General features: G+C 34.9%; 2 protein-coding genes and 1 pseudogene across 3 annotated transcripts in view; 2 read left to right on the top strand and 1 right to left on the bottom strand.

The window, feature by feature from the left end:
- The first annotated feature begins 3,344 nt into the window (after positions 1-3,344).
- Positions 3,345-6,844, top strand: LOC123673618. Its single transcript, XM_045608203.1, has 2 exons — positions 3,345-3,630; positions 6,139-6,844. Exons 1-2 carry the CDS (start codon positions 3,441-3,443, stop codon positions 6,618-6,620), a joined length of 672 nt encoding a protein of 223 aa, XP_045464159.1. The 5' UTR covers positions 3,345-3,440; the 3' UTR covers positions 6,621-6,844.
- Positions 4,289-4,887, top strand: LOC123673619 (annotated as a pseudogene).
- Positions 6,845-11,753: 4,909 nt separating the features above from the next.
- LOC123672560 (G-protein-signaling modulator 2) overlaps positions 11,754-24,885 on the bottom strand; it is a 29,374-nt gene continuing 16,242 nt past the window's right edge. Inside the window, exons 6-9 of one of the 2 annotated variants that reach the window (XM_045606704.1) lie at positions 24,236-24,415; positions 18,420-18,723; positions 14,559-14,844; positions 11,754-13,278 (exon numbers count right to left, since the gene is read on the bottom strand). In XM_045606704.1, coding sequence (XP_045462660.1) covers positions 13,200-13,278; positions 14,559-14,844; positions 18,420-18,723; positions 24,236-24,415 — 849 coding nt within the window. In that variant the 3' untranslated portion in view covers positions 11,754-13,199. Of the gene's footprint in view, positions 13,279-14,558; positions 14,845-18,419; positions 18,724-24,196; positions 24,416-24,885 lie in introns of both variants that reach the window. The other variant, XM_045606703.1, reaches the window with a different exon arrangement.

Here is a 24,885-nt window from a genome sequence, read left to right as displayed (position 1 = left end):
AAAAAAAACACCCTTTACAAATTAGCACACCGCCTATAGTCATGGCCAACCACTCATGCAACACTTTGTATAACTGTTGAGAAGTCTTCGTGAAAAAATTACGGCATTATCACAACTAACATAACTAATTATTATGTTGAAGGATCGCCAAATTCCTTAACTACGGCTGTAAAACGAAGTGAAGAAACTGCGCGCATTGCAGGAGGGTAATGCGGCCCACCGTGGTAATGCATCTTTAGCGGATGAGACAGTTAACAAATTGTCCACAATTCCGAAACGCTTACTTACAGTTTCCCCGATCAGGTCCAATTACTTTCACGGGATATCTTATTAACAAGATTGATCTCGCTCATTCCACCGCCTAAATGAACCGCCCTACTTGTCTGGGTTTGTTTAAGCCGCAAGGGCACGAAATATGGTCTCATTCCTGCACTCTCAGATTCGGCTTTCAATTTATCAGTTGCGCACTCTGCTGAAGACCGTAATTTTCAGGAGATGACTTGCTAAGTGGTTTCTAAGGATTTTTCAAATAATCTGCGTATCTTCAAATCATTTTAAATTTATAATAATAATAATAAATTGCCTTTATCAAAAAAAAAAGAAGAATAGATTTCAAGAGGCGAAGTTCAGCATAGCTACTTTTATTTAGGGGGGGGTGGGGCAACTGAGACTGAGGTTCAACGAGGTATAACTTCCTCAAAAATGCGAATAAAACTATGTTTGTTGATTGAGACACAACTTTAGATACTTATTCAATAGTTTCAATACACCAACACACAAAATTAACAAAATAATAATTCTTGGGTAAGAATTTCTGACTTGAAAAAAAAATTCAAATGCCTCACTTGCCCCATATAGTGGGACAAGTGAGTCCTTCTTTTCATTTTCAAGGAGGCGCTGTATTAATATACATTATTCATTCTTCATGAAAATTATTTCAATTTGCTTCGTTATATTGTGTTTTTTTCTTCATTTGATTATGTTGGTGGTTTTTCGGTAATTTTTTGTGTGTCCTCAGAGTTTATTCCCTTTTCATTCCAAGAACTTGGTTCTCAAAGTCCTTATGGCTCCTTTGGTTCTCGCTGTTTTTGCTTTTTCTTTGAGTTGGTAGGATTAATTTGTGATTATTTTAGTACAAGTGAGACTCGAGAGTCTCACTTGCCCCAATGTGTCATAAGAAATGAAATTAATATTTTGCAAAGTACGTTTATGTTTGGCAACGTTCTAAATATCAAGCCTAATAACATGAGTCTGATGTTATATGATGTGTTCTATGAAATATTTAGAATTTCCCTATAAATTATGAAAAATCCTTGTTTAATTCACCTGGAATATAACAAAGGAAAAGTTGGATCCCGATAAATCTCCATATCTACTTAAGTTCCACTATTTTTCATAAAGTTTTTCATTGAAACCACGAGGTAATTGATTCACTCGTGAACTGTAATAATTTTATCCGGATATATTGCCTGTCGAGGAAGATATTGCGAAAGACGCACTTACCCCGTATGGCTCACTTGCCCCACTCTCCTCTAACCTCTTTGAAATAAGAACAAAAATTTGTAATAACAAAAAATAAGTACAATTCTTGGGTACTATAAACTAAGAATTATATCATCAGGAAAAGAAAAAAGATAAACATATGCAAACATAAAAAAACTATTGATGACTCACTCGACTTATTCACCCTGCAATTGCAACAGTAATTTTTTGAAATTCCGTTTTAAAAACATGTCTCAGTGTGTTTTTTAACTTAAAGAAACTGAGTTATAAAAAGTGACTGCGTTGTAAGTGGCACTTCGACTCGAAATTTGTGTTGGCAATAGATTTGGACTAGGGCTGGGACTTTTTCGCCTTTTTGTATTCAAATAATTCATTCAAACAAATATTCATGCTTGATTATTCATGAGTAGTCATGTATATTTAACTATTCATTGAATATTCAATGAATATTGCAATATTCGTTATATAAATCGGTCAAATATTTATACATATTTATTGCTGTAAATTTCCTGTCATTGGTGGCTAGGTTTTTTCGTGTGGAATATTTGACTGAATATTAACTGAATAATCATTTAATATTTACTGAATATTCATTCAATTATCGCTGAACAATGATTGAATATTCATTGAATAATTAAATATTATGAATAAATGATTATTCAGTTAATATTCCACACAAAAAACCTAGCCACCAATGACAGGACTAGATCTCTGTTAATCTACAGCAATAAATATGTATAAATATTTGACAAATTTATTTAACGAGCAGCTGATACAGAGTTTACTGTGCATAAATGTAAAAATGTTTTTGTTGGAAAGTTGGGAATATCCTGGTTATATCGAAAAAATGGTCATATTCTTATTATAAAATCGACGAATATTCATGAATAGTAACGAATATTCATAAGTATCCAACTATTCATTGAATATTTAACTATTCAGTGGATGAATACCATGCTCAACTTCCCACTGAATACTTAACTATTCATGAAAAGAAAGTTATTCATTGCATATTCAACTATTCAGTGAATACTCAACTATTCACTGAATATTCATGAATAGAAAACAATTCATTGAATATTCAACTATTATTATTAATATTCATTCATTGGGATTTCAATGTTTATTTACATCTCAACTATTCTTTTGTTATCTATGTAAAACATTTTTTTGGTGAATAAACTTATTATTACATGATTCACGTATGAAAATGATACGACAAGTTTTAAATGAATTTTATTTTAATAGATATGTAATGACGAATGCGCTTCAAGACAAAAGTACAGTGACTTGGTGGAACACAGGGACGACAATACGTTCAAAATGAGCCTTAAAATGGCGAATGAGGCAGGGCTTCATCATAGAACTTAAGAACATGATTGACTGAACTGAATTCAAATTATTAGGACTGAAATGTATTCAACCGAAGAATACTACAGTGACTTAATAAAATGGGCCTTAAATTTTGAATAAATCCCAATATCAGGTAAACGGAGGTGAACAAAAAGCCGCCATATTTAGACTCAGAAACCGGCAGCCAATCAAAACCGAGACCACTCTTGTCGCCAATGTGTCAACACTGTAGTCAGAACATACACCTATAATAATATTACTCTATGTCTATGAGTCAAAAGTAACTTAGTGCACCATCTATGCGTATTTTTCCGAAATTACTCCTTGCCATCTATTGCCATGTTCGTAAACTGTTACGCCCGTTAAATACGCATCTTACAGAACTTATCCCCACTATCAACGAATGACCGGATTGATTTTCAGTTTCTAACCATATTTGTAGATGTCTCTGCATTACTGCAATGAACGTTACCGGTCGTTACCACACGTCGCCGACATTTTGTAGTTGTGTGGTCCGTACGAACGACAAGTTACAGACTTCACCACCGTTTAAAAGTTACTGATTAATTCTTGATTGAAAAGACATGGCTACTAAAAATATCGATTTTGACATGGAAGAGTTTATATCGGAAATAGAAAGATATCCTGCTATTTGGGATATGCGTTCCGACCTTCATTCCAACAGACTGGAAAAAAGTAGAGCCTGGGAGAAAGTGTGCTTGAAGTTCATTGATGGCTACGAAAATAAGAGTTCCAATGAAAAAAACGCTGGAAGTGAGTTGTTTTTTCAACATTTTTTTTTCTCCATGAATATGTCCGCGTGAAAAATCATATGCACATGACGATAACTTTTTCAATGGAACTAAGCGAAAATGTTGTTCTGAATAGAGATCAATTTAAGCTTAATCCACTCGTACTGCAATTCTATCGTAGTAAAATGTTGTCGGACTGTTGGCATTAGCGAATTAGTAGGCAAGTAGTAGGAAAACGCAGAAGTATGCTCACTCGACACTCTCTCGTACCGTTTTTATAGAAGTCTGTTTCGACTGCGGACAAATCTTGAAGTCGATATCACCAACAAAACTAACATGTGCGTAAAAACCTTAGAATAATAGGACGGAATAGTTCGTTTAATTCTTATTGTCGCGCACATAACGTTCACTTTTTCAGAGCATAATAATTTGAGTTTTCAAATCCATAATTGTAAAGGATTTTCCAATAAAAGAGGTTTCATTTTGATATTAGAAAGAAACGAGCATTTTCAAAAGAAATCAATCGATGTTCATTCAAAGATTAATGTACAGGATCGGCGTTAGGGGTAAAATAGTGAAGTGATCGTTCCAGGCGCCTCTATTCGAGTGGCGGCAATTCGACACAGTTTGCTGGCCGCCTTTTCATCACCCTTGATTTTTTTTTTTTTTTTGAAATTTGGTTCTGAAGCTGTGTTCAAGAGCTGGTATTTGTTAATCTGAAACCATCCGCGTGGTTTTTTGGTAATTTTAAGTAGAAGAGTCGAAAAGTTAATTTCCAAGATGCCACCAAAGTTCGATCCTACTGAAGTTAAATACGTATACTTGAGATGTGTCGGAGGAGATAGTAGGTGCAACCTCTTCTTTGGCCCCCAAAATCGGTCCTCTAGGTTTGTCCCCCAAAACAATTGGTGACGACTTTGCCAAGAGCACCGCCGACTGGAAAGGTCTCAAAATTACAGTATGCTTGAAAATCTAAAATCGTCAAGCAACCATATCTGTTGTACCATCAGCAGCTTTCCTGATCATTAAGGCTCTTAAAGAACCTCCACGAGACAGGAAGAAGCAAAAGAATGTTAAATATTCAGGAAATTTGGCTTTAGATGATGTTCTGGAGATTGCCAAACAAATGAGACCTAGGTCCATGGCAAGAACATTAGCTGGATCTGTTAAAGAAATCTTAGGTACTTGTCAATCAGTTGGATGTACTGTAGATGGAAAACCACTACATGACCTCATAAATGAAATCAATGACGGTAGTCTTGAAATCTCAGAGGAATAAATAAATTTATTCTTGAAAACAACATAAGGTTGTTCCGCTCCGCTGCTTTTGTCAACGTTTCCTGCTTTAAAAATCTCCAGAACGCCTTTATAAAGCCGCCTGTATAATAAATAACACAGGGCAGCCCAACAAAAATAAACAGAACTCCTTATTATCCTTTTCGGAAGAGGGATAAAATCATTAGGTATTTCACAAATCCGAAAAACAATACTACTTTCGCGTTCAAATCATTTGGAAGCCGATGTTCACACATTCCACATATCTTCCAATTTCGGCCATAAAAATCATGAATCATAGCTCGGTAGCGCAATCCCACCAAACAATGGAAGGAAGAAGAGGATTTTCAAAAATCATGCTTATCATTTTTCAATGGAAATCCTGTTCATTTAGATGCATTTCAAGGACACAAATCACAATCAGCGAAGATACGACGTTGCTGATGATCGACCGGATTGAGTTTAAGTGAACTTTAAAAGCCAAAAACCTGAGTCTTTATGAAAAATACACTATGATGGGTTTTGTGGAATTCCAAGATTGACTTGAAATCGACAAATCTAGGTTTTCGTCAACAATATGAGCCAAAGTAACAATATTCTCAATGGTTCTTGATCGACGTACACGGTTTCGATTCTCCACATCACTACTTGTCCCAACAGCATAAATTTTTTCGGAAGTTTCACTATTGCCCTCCGAGAAGGTGATTCAAGATGACCCAAAATGCTTTAGTTTTGCGAGTTTTGACTGAAAATATTCACTATTTTTGGAGTTAATTTATAACAATTGCAGTGCGTAGCTGAAGCGTGTATCATTCCATTTTTAGTAATGGCGTAGTTTTTACTTGTCAAATTTCTATGATGACAACTTCGAAAGTGACAGCTGTCCAGATAACGGGCTATTCAAAATGAAAACACTCATTGGAAAACCCTTCATAATAATAATTCCAATGAAATATGCAATATTTCTTGTTGATGGCGTGACCGGAATTCAGGCAAAATTTTGAAAAAAATTTCAAATATTTCCGAAATTTGGTTTGTACCTATATTATAATAACGTAAAATAATCAATAATATTCAAGCTTAATTTCTGAAAGATCTTCCATCAGAACTGCTAATCTAGATAGAAATAACCGACAACAATGACATAGTAAATTAGATCGCATATGCCTATATGTTATGGGTCACCAGGGAGGCATGAATGAACGACCGCTCAAGTAACAAGTTAAAACTTCTTCTGATATTTGTTTTGTTTCAGTTTATCAACTGCAACGCAAGTGGAGAAGTTTGCGAGACTGTTACAACAGAGATCGAAATAAAGCAAGAACAATAGGACCGAAAGGATTACGCAGACGAAAATATATTTATTTTGACCAACTTTCATTCTTGTCTTCCTCGACAGAAGGCAGATCAGAATCTGAAGAGGGTGAGCAAGAGTCAATTACTCTCCAGTCATATTCAGTTCAGCGTAGTTCACCTGTGGATTGCAAGGATACAATTAAAAAGTATAAAACAATGGCAAACGTAGAAAAGGCTGAGATTGAATTAGTTGACAACACATCAAGTAAAGAAATGGATAACCAAAATGACAAAACAGATTCTGATCGTAGTTTTTTATTATCTCTTTTGTCGGATTTTAATTGTGTCAAAGAGGATTTCAAGTTAGACCTAAAGATAGAAATGCTATCTTTGTTAAAGAAGTATAAAAATTTGAATAACCAACAATATATCAATCGGTGACACAATACTCAAAATCGGTCGTAATTTGAACAGCTTCGATATTATACCGAAATAGATATGTCAAGTTGTCTCATTTGTATACATATAGTTAAGATGTCTTAAATTCAGGTGTATCAACTGATTAGCTTTTGTTTTGCCAGTTTTGAGAATATTAGATAAGCTTCGTTATGTCAACTGTAGGTGGCGCTATCAACAAATTAAGATTCTTGTTATTTATTATTTATGAGTTTTGTGCCATTATGGACCTATATATGTATATCTTTCATTATAGTTATGATCTATGGAAGCAATTCTTGTAATTGAAATACCAATAAACTCTTTCTCTATTTCAAATATTGGAATTCATTCCAGTAAACGTTTCGTGTTTTGTTTCACGACTTTGCACGATCATACTCGGTTACACGTCGCTTTTGATTGGTCAGTATCGGGTTTTAATTAATGTATCCAATCAAAATCAACGGAAAAAGATCGAAATGACAAGTATGACATTGCGGCGCCGCCACGAACTAAAACTAATATTTTCAATTTGGTCGAATGTCATTCCATTCAAAAATTGACGAGTACATTCACCATGTTTTTAGACATCTTACATATAGTGTAGTGGTTTGACGTGTGAAAATGAGCAAATATCGAACCACCATGTTCTCAGATTATCAATTCTTCTTCTAAGGCTCTAATACTCTAACTCTTTCTACTTCCCATTGACAAATGTAAATGTTTATCAATAAAGATTTGTGATACAATACTTTCATTTCACTGTAGTTTTCAATCTACTTTTTCGAATGAAATATAACCATTGTATATCAGCATAAACGTAAAGTTATGATAATTCGAAATAATTGTATTTGAATTTTGCGTTATAGGTTCTATCCAAGTGTGAGTGATCCAGGTTCAGCTTCTGGATGGTAAATTTTCCAATGAGAGGTTTCATTTTGAATTGTGGCGGCTTCTCATAAAGCACAGCACTCGGTGGCCTAGATGCTAAGACTGTAGACTCACTCACCGAGATGCGACAAGGTGCCGGGTTCGAGTCCCGGCGGCTCCCGATAGTAATAAATTGCCCAAGCGTCTGTGTCACGGCACACACAAATATACCAAAGTCACACTGATGAGTCCGGTGTGTGTGCCAGGGACGAAACGCATAAGTAGGCATATGTGAAATCCTACATTGGTGACCCCGACGTGATGGCGGAAAGCTGCGGCGTTGGAGCGCAGAGGCGACTCACTGCCCCGCTCAACGTTACGGCTACTGGGGTGTCCATCGGACACTAGAGCCGATGGCACGCCGAGCCTCGTGTTTCCGTCGTCACAGCACGCAAGCCCGACGTGATGGGAATGGCCGTCTTAGCGATGTGTCCCGGAAAGCAGAAGGTTGATGCGTAGCTCCCATAAATCTGCAATTTCCAACGAAACTCTAGGCACCCATTCCCATGACGTGCAATACGTGCTCCTTGGTCTGCCGCGGTATAGCGGACCTGAATAGGCGGCATTCACCGTCCGCACGATGCCGCGAGGTGCAGCTCTGAATAGGCGGCAATCACCCGGCTGCACCGAGGACCTCGTAACACGCATAAGTTTCGTTCCTCCGTCACTGGGGAGGGAGTCATGTGGCGGCTTCTCATAAAGCCCACATAGCAACAATAAACACAGCACTCGGTGGCCTAGATGCTAAAACTGTAGACTCACTCACCGAGATGCGACAAGATGCCGGGTTCGAGTCCCGGCGGCTCCCGATAATAATAAATGGCCCAAGCGTCTGTGTCACGGCACACACAAATATACCAAAGTCACACTGATGAGTCCGGTGTGTGTGCCAGGGACGAAACGCATAAGTAGGCATATGTGAAATCCTACAGAATGTCCCGCTATCTGGGCTTCTGTCACTTTTAAAGCTGTCATACTTTGATATATTGGACAAGTTAAAACTATGCTGTCACTAAATATGGAACGATACACCCTTCAGCAACGACTTGAAATTGTTAAAATTCACTACAAATATTGTTGAGCGTATCAAAATGCCTCGAGTTCAAGGATGTCAAAATTATTACCATGTCAGCGATTTGATAGGAGAAGAATTGTTTCCTATGGAGATGTTGATTTGTCCTTTCGCTAAATTGGACGTCGTGTTAATTGAAGTGAAATGTCAGTAATGCTGTATCGTTTGTGGACAAACGAAGGAAGTAGAACACGAACAAGACCAACTGGTCAACTGAGTTCTTCCAATCTCACTTGAACTACTCCAAAAAACGCTTGGCCATATGATCACATGCCGCAACAGTCATAAACCAATAACGCACGCTGTTTAAACCCTAGAATTCAAAATAATATATAGATACATAACTGCCATTTATTGCCGACCAATAAATATTTTTAAACGGCTCTTTATGTCTCCCCTAACAAGTTCCATTGCTGAGATGTGAAAGATGAGCACAAGTGTCCCACCAATAAGGTCGATCAAATTGCTAGGCTGCAGCACGTGTTCTATTTCTGGCAATGAAAGTGACCAAATCGACACATACTATTTTATACGACGATCAACTAGCATGTTATTCAAAACAAGACTATACATTCCCCACTGACTCTGATCCCTAAAAAAATTCTGGGAACTTGGATAACTCTTGAATATTAGAAATATTCTGACCTACTTCAAGTTACTTTGAATAGGTATACTTCATCCAAATAAAAAGAAAAAATCACAGAACGAACTAAATCACAGTAAAAATGCTCACTTGATTATTCCACCGATCTATGCGAATCATAAGAAAGATAATAAAGAAGTGATAGATGTGCGCGTAGCTACTCAACCAATTAAGGTTACCAAAACGGCATGTGGCGGAACGTACACTATTTTAGCCAATAAAAACAGCCAAATCAGCACACTCGGGTTCCAGAGACGATCCGATATGTTTCCAGGATTTATTTAAAAGTCCTGTTAGGCAATAAATTACCTGATGGTTTCTAATAAATTGCTGGAAACATTCTGCTTCGTGTTCCTCCAAGTGACTTGGATATTTCATACCACAGAACATCAAGATAGGCACTTCAGGCAATTGGCTCTAAGAACGTTTTGCTACTACGCGTCAAATGGTTTGCAAAAGGAGGTAGATCTGTCACGTACTTTATATCGCCGTATTCGAGCCTTTGGACTCGTCTTATACCACAATTGGGCTAGCCGCACATTGAGGGCAGCGTAGCCTAGCACAGCAGAGCGGAGTTACTACAGAGGAAAACTATTCCTGTGCTCTGTCTGCACGATGCCCGCATATTGAGAGTACTGAAGCCTAGCACAGCACAGGGGAGAATCACCGCAACTATAGAGGAAAACTAATTTATGTGATCCAAATGAGCGATGCGCGCATATTGCACCTAGATAGTAGATTCTGTGTGTTTTGGTTAGTTTCATACAAAAATATGGATCCAGCCACTCAGTTAATCCCAATTTTGGATTCGGAATCATATTCGAAAATAAAAAATATTTTGTTTTTATACAGTTTGTCCAAAAGCATAAAAAATCAATATGGAAAAATGATTATTTGAGGAAAAGAAGCACTCATGGGGAAATCAATTTATTGAAAGAACTAAGTGATGATCAAATAAGAATGTGCTCGTATTTTAGAGTTACTAAACGACAGTTTGAAGAAATACATGAAATTATTGAAACTAAAATAAAAGGAATAGGTTGTAATGCACAACAGCCTATCGTAAAGCAACTTATTTTCGCGAACCATTTCAATTGACCATATTCACCGTCGCCATATTGTTGTGCGACAATACCAACTACCCAGTGTTCCCAACGAAGAAATATTGAGTTTACTAGAAAAATTCCACAATATAAAGTTTATAAGTGAAGTTTATGTGTACCTTTTCTGACTGCTACGCCAGATAGGCTTGTTTGGGACAATAATCCCCAAAAATTCCACCTTTTGGAAATAAAAACATTAGTGAAAGGTGGTTTTATGAACAAATTAACTGTGGAGAGTGTATGAATGAAGGCTTCGCTCCATTTTTGGAAATAGTCAGTGGAAAAATAATCTCTATGGCTGATAATATTTTTGATATTAGCGGTATTTTTCTAGTAAATTCAATATTTCTCCGTTGGGAACACTGGGTAGTTGGTATTGTCGCACAACAATATGGCGACGGTGAATATGGTCAATTAACAATCCCAATATCATGAAATCTAACCGTTTCATTAAAAAAAAAACGTGGTTACTCAGCAGAGGAAACTGTGCGCACTCCACAAGCGTCGCTGGGCAGACAGAGTACCCCGTTACTACGTCGCGTAGGTATCTGCTCTGCTACGTCCAATATGCGGCGTTCTATTTAATTTCATTTGTTACAAAATCCTCTACTAGGCTTGACTCTGCGGTGCTGCGCTGGGCTGCCCTCAATGTGCGGCTAGCCTTAGTAGCCTTTAACTACAGGCCAGTGTGCTTAACGTTTGAACTGGTGCAGAGAACAGCAGCAGTGAGTGGCAGTATGGCATACTCAGCAACGAATCGCAATGGTGTCTAGGTATGCACGATCACGTAGAAGGGTAAGACATGGAGAGCGACCAATCTAATGCCTTATCTAAATGGTCGCACAGAGGTCCTTTTTCAACAAGGCAACTCCTTGATGTAACTTTTGATTTTTTTCAAGAAGCTACCATTAACGTTTAGCCGTGGCCACCCTGTTCGCCGGGTTTGAATACCTTTAAATTAGTGTGGGATATGATAGACTGGAGACTGTCCAATTTGCACCAACCTTAACTATTCTTTCACTGGTTAAGGCTACTTTTGAACGATGGAGAAGGATATAACCGAAGTTATTAACGATTCGAACGCATTGTCGGTTTTTTAACAAATATAGGGAAACACATCTCCAGATTAACGTCGGTTTGCCCTGAGTCGACTAAGCATGTTTCTGCCTTTATACTGCTTTATGTATATTTGGATATTTTTGCGAGAAAATATTTTTGCTCATCTTGAAAATTGCATTTCAGCAGGCATCCACCTTCACCGATCTAAATACCAACTTATTGAAAGATTTTGAAAATTTTCGGGGATTAAATAGAACAGTCTGGAAGAATTTCAAATTGTGAAAATTCTTTCAGTATTCCCTTCATGAGGTTGTGTAATACCATCAACAATAAAATTTTTAAGTTTTTTTATTTATATCTTCAATATATACTTTGATTTTGTACATTCTAATTCTTTTTCAAGAAAAAAATTGGCTAAACCGATTCATCATCTAGAATTGATCGATAAAGTCGTTTTGAATTCATTTTGGCACTATTCAAATGAATTATATAAATGATCATCAAATTCTAAATAGAATCTATATTATTTGAAAATGAAGAAAAAGCAGTAGTCAGTAAAAATAAAATACAAAATTCTTAATAATAATATAAAAATGTGATAAAATAAGTTTATATACATAAAATTAAGGTACGTTATAAATCCATCAGGACTTGTTGCTTCAATGAAAAATAAATAAGATGATAAACTTAGCACAAAAAAGCAATATCTGTAATTCGATTTATCCCTGCATCATTCCATTAACAACTGATAACAGCTTTTATGCAAGAAATTATTTAAGAATGTAAAAAGAATCCTCTCTACATTCAAATAGTATATAGTTAAATATATGTATAAATGTGATAACAATATAAAAAGATTCATAAAAATATCCACATGTATATCAAAACATTTTTTGAACAAGTCAACAAGGGTACCATTGAAGGAAGAAATGCAATATTAACATGTTCATATACACAAGATACATTCATTTCATAAATTTTAATATTTCTAAAATGGACAAATTTAAGTACTTTAAGTACTTACTTAGAATCTCAGCAACTTTTTTAATTCAGCAGGAGGAAGCTAATCAGAAGATTGTTGATGTTTTCAGAACAAATAACATCATTCCTCCAGAGAATCATTTTTTTAAATTCTATTATTACATTCAATTAATTTATTACAGATAAAGTTTCAAGATATATTTCGAATTAATTTCAACGATAGACATTGGTGGGGTTTTGGACATTATTGCATCCATCATTAATTCCTTAAAATCTACATATGGATTAAATACATTGATGTAAACTATTTCCACATAAATTAATATCAATTTGTTCAAGGAAAAAAATATATATTTTTATTAGAATGTTCTTATTTTTCAGGATGCATTTCAATCCTCATCATGCATTTGAAAAATTCAAAGATATAATATGTACAATATACTCTTTGCTTCATTGAAAATTCAGTTCAAACAATGAATGTAGTGAAATTCAATAGAAAATATTTTATATCATATTCAGCCTCGTTACAACAAGAAAGTTAAGTTACTCCAACTTATTTTCAATAAAAGAAAATATGAAAATTTTATTACTAGGTTCAGTTCTTTCAGATGTTCTGAGTCGTACTCTTTTAGGTTATATTTTGATTTTGTCAAAATATTACTATAAACATCTGAATCTTTGAAAGTTTTAAAATTTTTTAATCCAATAAATTGCTACTCGTTCTTCACCCTTTCATTCAAAATTGAAATAGATAACCTTTTGAAAATACAAACATTTATGTTATCAAACATTAAGATTTATTTCTTCTTTCTATTTGGTGCATTGGAATTGGATTCATTTCCAGCAGAAGCATGGGGTACATTGCCGTTGGGTATTCTGAAAAAGGTTTAATCCGTTAATCTTGAGGTGAATCTCATCAAGGCAATTGAGAATGGGCCAATAAGTCCCAAACTAATATATATAATTGATGTTGACAGTTTGAGTATTCTCCGAGATTACACAATTTGATTTCTGGTTAACTTGTAATTTAAATATCAATCTGAATATATCAAAGGTAACAGATTGAAAACTAATCAACCTTTGGAATCAATCATCAATTTTTGCAACCCCCGCTGACATTTTTACGGTACACGTTTAGGAATATGTAGAATCATAATTAAAGTTTGAAAAAAAACCTCCTCAAAAACTTTAGAAGCTATTTGTATGAAATTTGATACAAAGATCTTTGAAGAAAAATAATCAAGACAAATCGAAAATGGTAGCCGATACGAAAAATTGCGAGATCAAAAACATTTATGCAAATATTCTACCACAAGTACTGGAAGAAAAATAGGCAATTGACAGATTATCAATTGTCATATGATGTAAACTTTGAAGTACAAAATTGCAGCTGAATATTTTGAAAAAGGCAGATACTATGACGAAAAACCAGTAAAGAAAATTTTGAACCTCATCTCGATCTTGTCATATCTAGAAAATGAAGCGTGTTCATAAGATATCATCCAAGCATAGAGTAATAAACATAGATAGTGGGAGTATACGCAATTTTTACATGCCCCCAACAAGGTTATATTACGTCGGATTGTGATATATTTTCAAATCCACAATTTTACTATATCATTATGAATGTATATTATATTGAATGAATTATATTTATTTGAGTGATTCTCAATTAAATATACAAATTTGAATATTTGGAATCCGATATTTTTCCTAATTGTCGAATTCAAATCAAGTTGAATATTTATTATTTTCTGTATCAACCTGCTGAAATCCAAGGTTTGGCAACTATTGCTCTCCAAGTGTCAACCGTTGTTTCACGTAGTTTAGCGCGCTTCAAGTTTGTTTTCTGAATTTCTGATATATTTAGGTATTCATCTCAATACATTTCGAGTTGATATGAAACGTTGATTCAATATGGGATATAAGAAGTGCGTTCTTTGTAGGGAAACGCGCAAATTGAGTGAAATATCGTATCAATGATATGTTTTCATTTCCGCGCGCTTCATGTCAAATTAGATAGCTCATGTTGGGTACCAAATTTGCTTACTGAAAATGACAAATTTATGTTTATTACTCTGAGCATCCAAGTAACAACCCCTCGCTCTATTCGTTTGCACCTTCAATCAAGAACCACCTGTAGATTTATACCTTACCTGTGATTCACTTGCGGAACAGCAGCTCTCTGATCGTCCATCCTTCCGCCTTGCACTCTCATTATCAACGAGAAGAAATCTTCATCCGGAACGGTGGCGCCGCTTTTCTGCGGACGGGGTACTGGATTATCGTTTTCTTCGTTATCTTCAGACGAAGCGGGCAGTTGGGAGCGTTGGTCTTCAAGACGACCCGCCTGGCATCTGACTAGCTGATCTAGGAACCGATCGTCAGGTACGCTGTTATTTCGGGATTCTGCCAATCTTTGAAGGGAGCTGGCCTGAAGACCTGTAAAATATTTAATTAAAATATTGGCTTTGACCGCCGATCATCAGCTCATTGAGGCGCACAGATTGACCCTCGAGATTATACCTGATGCTCGATTAGATTGAGCTGTGTTAAAGAGACCCCCTCGCGAAAGTTACTCGCATCGAGTGAAATTTCGCACTACCCAAAACAGAGCGCAATTCAGCTCGAAACATTGGTGGGGCGAACTATCAAATGAGCCGCCTTCTCTTTCAATGTACAAATAGGAAAGCTAAGTTCAAAATTAATTTCTTTCAACGCATATTCTCTCGTGTAAAACGCAACAAGAATTGGCCGGATCATTTGGAGTGACGCATAAAGCTTTTTCAAAACCCCTGGAAGTCAAGGGAATTATTCAGAAACGAAGAAAATGGAGTGCCGTATGAGTTGAAGCCGAGAGATGTTGTACGGCGTTTGTTTGCTTGTGAACAGCTGTTTGCAAGGCAAGGGATTCCTGCATCGTATTGTGACTAGATCCGAAAAATGGGTTCATTATGATCATCACAAGCGCAGAAAATCATGAGTTAATCCCACGTCGACGGCCAAACCGAATATTAACGGTTCCTAGGTCATGCTCAGTATTTGGTGATCGTTTGAATAATTCACTGAAATGAATAGGTGGCGTCAAGGTGCCCCTGAAACGAATGTTCAAATTGTGGACGTCCGAACGATATGTAATTTTATTGTATAGGTAGGGGTCTTGGTGTTGATAATTTTCATGAACAAAGCAATAGAGTGCAAAAGCCTCCTATTCTTCATGTTGAGCCAGTTGACGATTCGAAGTGTGTAACTGATTCTTTCATATTTCTTTATACCAAATATCAGACGTAGGCATGAATTTTGCAATTTTTGTATTCTTTGCATTCAAACAAGGGTTGTAGACAGCATCAGCATAATTTAAATGTGACAGAACGAATGAATCGCACAGTAGTTTTTTAAGTTCAACGTTTAAAAATTCACGGTTTTGATAGATCAATCTCAACATACCGTATGCTTTTTGTAAGCAGGCAGTAACATGATCAGTGAATCTCAAATCCTGATCAACCCACACACCCAGGTTTTTAACCTTCTTAGAGAAGAAGTTCAAAAAATGACTGTTTATATTTTCAATATTATCGTTGTTTTTGGGCAAATTTACACTCCTGCGTTTTTTGAAATCCATCTCCCTCAGACCTGTCCAAGGCGTTCCACAAGAGTTATGACTATAAAGATATCGGTTATAGTAATTATTTTTCTCTTTTTCAACCGCCTGAGTAACTATATTCCTGAGATTTTTGTAAGTATTCCAATCTTTAGCTTGCCTCGTCTTTTTAAATTTAGATAATGCCCGGTTTCTTGTATGAATTATATCTCTCAAGGTATCTGTGAGCCACGGTGCATATTTTTTAGAAATTTTATATGTTTTGAAAGGTGCGTGCAAGTCTAATAGAGCTATTATATTCGATGTTAAAAATTCCACTTTTTCATCAACTGTCGGTTTATCGTATATGTTATTCCAAGGTATAGAAATGAGATCCGTTTTAAATCTATCATAATCTAAATGTTTGAAATCCCTGGAAGTTTTGAAAATGGGTCCTGTTTTTTCGACTTTCAGATTAATAACGCAATGAACTAAATCATGATCACTTATTTCCGGAACCGGGATAACCCCTGTATTAACAATCAAGTCAGTGTTGTTTGTTAAGATGTAATCAATTAACGTTGATGTATTCGAAGTTGTTCTAGTAGGTTCATTGACTATCTGTTTCAAGCCGAAGCTCTCCAAAATTTCTAAAAATAGCTTCATTTCAGTAGTGGACTTATTGAGGTAGTTCATATTGAAATCTCCCACACAAAAAACATATTCAACCGTTGGAATTATCTCTACCATTGTCGTTTCAAAATTATCAAGAAATAATTTACAATCACAAAATGGTGGCCTATATATAACTGAGAACGCAACTTTAACACATCCTACCCTTAAAAGCAGCCATATTTGTTCACTTCCACCCGTATTTTTTAATATGCTGAACTCTATAGTATTTTTAATATAAACACCAACCCCTCCTCCACGACTACCTCTATCGACACGAACAAAATGAAAACCATCTATTAATAAGTTTTCGCTCAATATTCGTTCATTCAGCCAAGTTTCTGTTAAGCCAAGTATGTCAAACCTCCGCTCAATCAATACATCTTTAATATCACTAAAGTGTAGAACCAACAACGAACATTCATATGAGCAATATTTAAAGATTGAAAATTTGAATTTTGCATTTTAATCTATTTTATCGTTATTAAATTGAAGGGAATGAATGATGAACAGACATTGGAGTAATGTTTACATAATCAACAATAAATGAATTGAAGTATGTATTATAAAAGTACACACTATTATAAATAAAAAGATATAAAGGTTGATCAAACAAATACTCTTGAACTATGGGTGATATAAGGGCTTGTAGAAAGATAACGATTTATGAAATAGAAAACAATAAATGTAATTGAGGATATTAAAAATAGAAAGAAAAAACAATTATGATATGAAGTAGAGCAAGAGTCTAACAGCTATGGCATAAAACCCCGAACTACAACAATAATAATAGTTAATTTGTTATTGAACTTACATACTGTTCAAATCTGTTTCTGATTTAATTCTTTTAATTGAGTTTTCAACGATGACAAAAATATTTCCTCTAGATGTCCAGCAGGAATTACCACTGAACTTTTCACGCACTTTTTTGTATAAAGTTAACCTACTGGAAGTCAACTTTTCACCAATAACAACACTCGAACCCTTGAGACATCGTTTGTTGTGGTAAACAATCTCGCGTTTCCATCGGTGAACGAACTGAACGCACACAGACCTGGGTTTCCCATGTTGTTCCTTTTTTTTTCCAAGACGATAACAAATGTGTATATCATTCACGGTTATCTTTTCATCCATATTTTTTAGGACCTTTTCATTAACAATCTCACAAATCATCTCGTTTATATTTTCATCTTTGGACTCCTTAATTCCATGGAAAATCAACTGGCTATTGAAGTGTTCTTGACTTTCACTATCCATTCGTGTTCTTATATTATCAATATCATCCTTTAGCGTCTTTAGACTGTTCCTGATGGTTTCTTCAAAGTTATTCATCTTCATTATAACTTCATTTATTGCTTCAGGAGTGGAAGCATCATCACGTTCAGAATTAGAACTATGAACAATCTTGGAAATCTGCTTCCTTAGTTCAGACAATCCCGTCTGTAAGACACCCTCCATTTTTTCAACGCGCGAATTGAGATCCGTGGCATCATTTTTCTGTGTTTTTGCCGCCCTAGTCGACATTTTGATTACAATAGTAATAAGTGAATCGTTGAAAAATATTGAACAGTGAAATTAATTTATTGTATACGGAGCCAACTGCACAAGCTACTCACACATCGGCAGATGCTAAGCGAATTCATATTACGAGTAACACAATATTGAATTTTTAGAATTCCATTTGGGAGTGAAACAACACGATTCCTAGTCGTGATTACCATGCACCTCGGGTAAAAGCTACTAAACAAAAAAGAAGTCGACGTACCTGGCAAATTAGGCAGCTCGACCCTCTGCTCGTCCATCCTCTTGCTCTGCATGCCGGCAATCATGTCGATCAGATCGTCCGGACCGTCGTTCCTAGCTTGATGGCTGTTGGCCACACTGTTGGTGTTGGCAACTTTGTTCGTGTTTTCCTTGTTGTCCACGGCGAGGGTGCACCGCTGATCGTCCATCCTTTTCGATTGGAACTTGGATAGAAGGTCGAAGAAGGAATCTTCGTCTTCGTGTTTCACGGGTACGGCAGCCTTCTGTAACCTGCTGGCGCTTTTATCTTTGATATCTGGGGTTAACTGCCGAAAAAAAAAATAATCAACGAAATATATCTACCTGCCTGATTCATTGACAATTTACAGTGAAAGCAGAAAAAGATTCTTGGCTTTTTAAACTTTTAAGTTAAAAAAAAAAAAGAAAAACATGAAAAATGTTCAGTCCCCCCTGAAATTTCCACCGTTTACGTTAAAATCGAAATGAAAAAAAAATCCTTCCGCCATCCAAAATTTTCTCGGAAACTATGTGATGTTTTTTTTTAAGAGCTTGTTAACTTTTAATGATCATACACACATAAAAAGCAGAAATATTGTTGGAATGTTTTATTATTAATTAGAATCTGGTAGATAATTTCATAGCATTAATTTTTTAAATATAATTTTCGGCATATATCCGGAGCGGCTACGAGTTACATAGTCCATTCGATCTGTCGAATTTTTCACTAATTTTTCCAATAAATCTGGCCGTATGGCGTCAATGGTGGCTAGAATATCGGCTTCCAATGCTTCAAGAGGTGCTGGTTTGTCGGCATAAACCAATGACTCAACATAGCTCCATAAATTCCAAAAGATTTAATCAGATTTTTGTCCTATAAAAATAATACTACAATACTTGATCGAGATAACTCGCAGATAAGGAGAGATTTCGGACTTTTGGTACGTTCAAGCCGTCGAAAAATTGCCTTATTTCTCTTCAAAACAGTTAATAATATGCTGTCTACACCAAGCTCCTTGGAAATGGTTCCTTTTTGAGTTCCTGATATGAGGCAATAGTTTATTTTACACATTCCATACAGACGTACGAACTGCTCACAAAATTCTACTGTGAATCGTATGATGGATACTTATATGGCATTTTCTGGTGGCTTGGATATTTTTCAATGTAAATTCTCGACGCTCAAAAAAGAGCTAAAGAAGGATCTCTCATGAATTAGTGAAATAATTGTGACTTGATTTTTTGTATTCTTGTTGTCGACTTTCAAATAATTGATATTCAATTTGATTACCTATATTATATATTTTTTGATCACATGATGATCATATGGAACCTTTAGAGCACCGAAGGATAAAATCGGATCTGATTTTCCTCTTCAAGACCGTGAATAACTCTTATGATTCATCCGACTTGATTTCCATGATACTTTATCACGTTCCTACGAGAACGTTTAGAAATGAAAAATTACTTGTTCACAGTAGATTCAATACGAATCTTGGCAGGAATTCGCCTATCGTTAGAATGTGTAGTTTATTTAATCAATATTGTAATGATTTAGACCCATTTGATGTAAATTTGAAATCATTTAAGCGGAGTATCAAAGGAATTTTCTTTCAGTGATTATTTTGTTGTTTCATGTTATGTTGCCGTTTATGTACACCATAGGATGTTGTTAAAATAGTTGCTAATGTATTAGAGGATACTTTTCTGGGAGTATTCCTGTTTGTATCCCGAAATTGAATAAATAAATAAATAAAAATTATATGGCATACTATTTAAGTGAATACTGTTTCTGGGATTATATTGTATGTTTTCCTATGTATCATGAATAAAAAAAATAAACCGAGTGACGTTAAGTACACGAACGAGGGGGACACTAAACCGGACCACTACTGGAAATGAAGTTGTCACCAAATTGATTGGCAATAAATTTATGGTTGAGCGCGCCAAATGTCGTCGATGTTTAGCTTATTAATTTTTGCAGTGTGCTCGATAGCGTTCGCCATTCACCGTAACAGCAGTTCCATCCTTATTTCCAAATAAATAAGGAGCGATGTCCATCGTGTAAACTGCATCATACAGTCAATTTTAATGGATATAATGGTGATTCGTTAATGGCTTGAGGATTGTCTCAGCTTCATTATTATTATTGTACTAAATTTGTTAAAATAAATAACATTGATTGATATACAGCAACTTTGCTTATTGACGAAGCCATTCAACCAGAAATGAGCTTCATGACCAACACAATTCTTCGTTAAAAATGCTCATCTGCAGCCAGTTTCGAATTAGCCCAATCAGCTTTTGTTCTCACAGGAAATGTATTTTATAGGCACGTAAGACTAAGCAAAATTTTCCAAGTAGTCGAAGAAGAAAGGCCAACAAGTTGAGAACGGCGACGTATCGACCTCTAATTTTTAATGAGGTGATGAAAAATGAATCATAGTGTAAAAATGCATTTAATTAATCTTAAACTAATTTCTTGCTTCAATTTGACACAATGCCTTGCACAACAAATTTTCTTGAAATAGAGCGGATAATTGGTGTTTCTTTCAACTTTTTATTTAGTGTTCGTACAACGTCAACTGTTGAAATTTCAGGAGAGGTAAAATATTATTTCGAGCGATTTCAAAAGTTTATTTTAGTATCGGAACGGCGGACGGCGAAGTGCTAACTCGGCAGATTATGTCAAATATTTCAAGAAACAGAAATAATAATGATTCGAAAATGTACTTCAACAATAAATGACAATTAAAAAATTTGAGGATTTCTTACCATGTTAGCTTTACTTGGAATAAAAACGGACTGCAACAATCAGAAACAATCGCATCGACGAATATTTATAAATAATGAAAAATGATTTGAACTCGTGAACATATTTACAATTTCCGATAGGATGGTAGCAACTTTTTCGTATAATTCAGTAGTTACCCGCTAATTTTCATAATATCCAGGAATAAATATAAAATTAACATTTGGTCAGAGGAAATGTTGGCGATGTGGTAATTGGTAGTTCCGAAATGAATTTATCGGAAACAATAGGAAAACAATCAACTTCGAATCAATAAGAACATTTAAAATGACTTCTGTAAACATACATGCATAATTCTTCCACGAGGATTGTTGAATTCAAAACCGGAATTCGATGAATACAGTAAAATATTATATCAGGTGATTTTTTTAAGTTGAATCAGTCAAAAATCTCGAAACGGAAACATCTTACAGGAAATTGTTTCGAATTAAAGGTTGCAGGTTTTGAGGGGGAAGTCCACTTATGCCATAACCCCTTCCATTTAATTTAGCCTTATGGGGGGTACGGTGATCAACTTTGGAATTTCAAATGAGAACCACTGTTTTTAGTAATTCCTGCTTTTAAGTATAGGATAGGACGTCACTCGCCTATGTTTTTTGGGTATGAAGATCTTCAATGAACTGAATGATGAAATAAAGAATGCTAATAATATTGTTATTTTTAAAAGGCGTCTGAAATCATTTTTGTTGGAAAGAACTTTTTAAGATCTTTCTGAATTTCTCAATTGAGTTTATACTTTGTTGAGGATTTGTTTTTGTTTGACTATTTCCATAATGTTCTACATTCTTCTAGTTTCGTAATTTACGGAGAAAAATCTTAATCCATTAATTCTTTACACATGAAAATTTTAATTTTTTCTACTAAACTGTTTGTTTTTGATGCATGTACTTTCATTGATCATTCGAAAAGGGCGATATTATTTGGTTTTGGTTAAAAACACTTTCCATTAATTAATAAGAACGTATCAATCAAAAGAAGATTATTTGGAATCTAGTACAAATCTCCGCTAAGTCGTCTACCTATATGTGCAGAACGTGTTCCATTTTTTCAACGAATATTTGAACAATTTACGACTAAAATTTCAATTGAATGATTATGGAATAAAGTCGTGAATAACTGTTCATACAAAACTTTTGTATTTCAAATTCAAATTCTTTGGCTACAAATCAGCAAAAAAAAACAAGGGTTCTCATTTGAAATTCCAGAGTTGAACCACCTCCACCGCACCCTCCCAAGGGTGAAGGAAATGGAAGAAGTTGTGGTGGACTTCCCCTCAAAACCATCAACTATTTATTCAAACATTTTTACATAAGATGTTTCCTTTTCGAGATTTTTAACTGATTCAATTTCAACAAATCATCCAGCATGTTGTTAAATTGACGAGAAATTTTATTTGTGATTTCATTTTTTACGATTGTATTCTTTGTGAATTCAATGTAAGTATTCTAGAACTAGAAGGATCAATATGGTATAGCAACCGATGTTTTTTCCAAATTCCATTCAAATAGTCCTAACAGTTTCCGAGAAATCTGAAGACGGCGAGCGGATGGATTTTTTATTCCATGTTTGTGATTTACATATTCCAAAACTGTGAAATTTACTTTTTGAGTCAACTTTAGAAAAAAACTCAGGTTCTAGTACGATTTTCTTATCTATCATTACCATCGCTTTATCGTTAAAGTGTCATCCTTCAATGTTTATTGATTAAATGTATAATTCTTACGCGCTTGTTCCAGACAGCTAAAATTTTGCCCAAAGGTTTTTAATTTTCGAAATTTGGGTCTAGAATGCATATATGATTAGGGTGGACTCACTGATGAAAAATTTAAAGTTAAAATCTGCCCGTCCGGCCGGCCGTTGTGTACACGATAACTCTCGAGCGGAATATCGTAGAGACTTCAAACTTTCAAGGTAGATTCAGGAATATCTCGGTTGAATTCGCTAATACGCATAATCCGTTTTATGTTCTCAGATTTATATCCATATGAATTTTTACCTTTTATAAATGTAAAAACTATTATCTGTTCAAATTGAAATTTGGAAAGCAGATTGTATTATTGAGTGATAAATTTTTTTATAAAATTTCGATATCTCAGAATCTATTCGTCAGATTTCACTAAAATTTTGTGAGTATTAAGGTTAATCGATAAAATGAGGTTCGAACAAGCGTTCCCATCGAGGTTAAATAAAGAATCGAAGTTCAGATCATCAAAATAACAAATAATTAAAAGAACAATCATATTTATAGTATACCAATATCTATGTTTTCTATAAATAATATTGTTCTGTTCAGATGAAGAAGCCTATCGCAAATGTTGGCAAAACATTAAAAAAAAATCACGTCAAAACTGCCCTTTTAATATTTGAATACAATGTCGAAATTGTATTCATATTCATACAAATCAGGATTCGAAATTATTTCAGAGTTAAATAAACAAAGACAAACCATTCCATTTTCTAAAGTAAAGCATGCAAAATTATGCATTAAATAAAAATGCTTTGCTTAATATTAATGAAAAAATAAAACGATTTCCTGAGGAAAAACTTCAAAGGCACATAAAGTCAATAGAGCACCATGAATTGACAATTTAAAGAGTTCAGTTAGAGGGATTGTTGAAATTCTTTCTGCAGCCAAAAGTTTACGATGATTGATTTTGTTTTTCATCTCATGTGTGTCTGCATTCCTTAAAATAGAATAAAAAACGAAGAAATTGGCTTGAATTCTGCAAAATTTACGCTGAATCTGAATTATTAACAATTTTCGTAACTTTCTTGACATACAGACTTATAGCCTATTAGGCTATAATACCATAAAAGAGTATATGTAAAAAATTATACGAACACAGTTCACCTCAACAATGCAATTACAAACTATGCCCGGAAGCTATTCTATAGAAATTTTTCAATTTATAGAAACCGAAAGTTTGAAAGTTTTTACTCATGAAAGAAGAAAATAAAAGGCATGCTACCTTGATCAGGCTAAGCTGTTCCATGCTATCACGTCTCACCCTTTGTTTCAACCTCTGTGAAGAGTTGTTGTTCTGGGCATCTTTCAGTGAACTATTCGAGGAACTGGAAGTGGTACAGGAGCTGCTTCCTGCCTCTGCAGTCTCCTCGCCAAGGTTGAGTATCTTCTTCAGATCGGCTATATTGAGTTTTGCTGTTGCCTCCCCCACTGGATCATCCAACTAAAAAAATTCAATCGATACTTGGTCTTTAGTTACTGATACTATTAGAGTATGTCTTTTTCAGGGCTATGTCTGGGCCTGGCAAAGCACAATATACTCGATGTGACCAACAAATAAATGAGACGAAAAGTTCAATGAAAATGTTTTCAACATCTCTCAAATTTTAAGTTTACCTTAATTGAAATCGAGATTCTGAATTGCTATAAAACCACATAATACAATACTATTTATCTCAATACTTAAAAAAAAAATTATTTAAAATTGTTTCATATGAGTGGAAATATTGTGATGAAAGAGATAATAAATTATTTCTTTTTTTTAATTTCTATGAAAATTATTTCTTGAAAAAAGGTTTGCAGCTCAGAAACTAACAAAAAAAGCAGTGTTAAGGTGCCAGACATATGTGATAAATTCATCTTAGAAAAAGACATGAAATCGAAAGTATATAGTGTAAAAACTAATCTGAAAAT

The sequence above is a fragment of the Harmonia axyridis genome, chromosome 2 (assembly GCF_914767665.1).
Source record: "Harmonia axyridis chromosome 2, icHarAxyr1.1, whole genome shotgun sequence".
NCBI lineage: Eukaryota > Metazoa > Arthropoda > Insecta > Coleoptera > Coccinellidae > Harmonia > Harmonia axyridis.
The sequence above is the reverse complement of the archived record's forward strand: the minus strand, read 5'-3'. Positions and strand labels throughout refer to the sequence as shown.

Coding starts and splice junctions, on each gene's coding strand:
- LOC123673618 (XM_045608203.1), top strand. CDS start 3,441: ATGGCTACTAAAAATATCGATTTTGACATGGAAGAGTTTATATCGGAA. Junction 3,631..6,138: donor CAATGAAAAAAACGCTGGAA/GTGAGTTGTTTT, acceptor GTTTTGTTTCAG/TTTATCAACTGCAACGCAAG.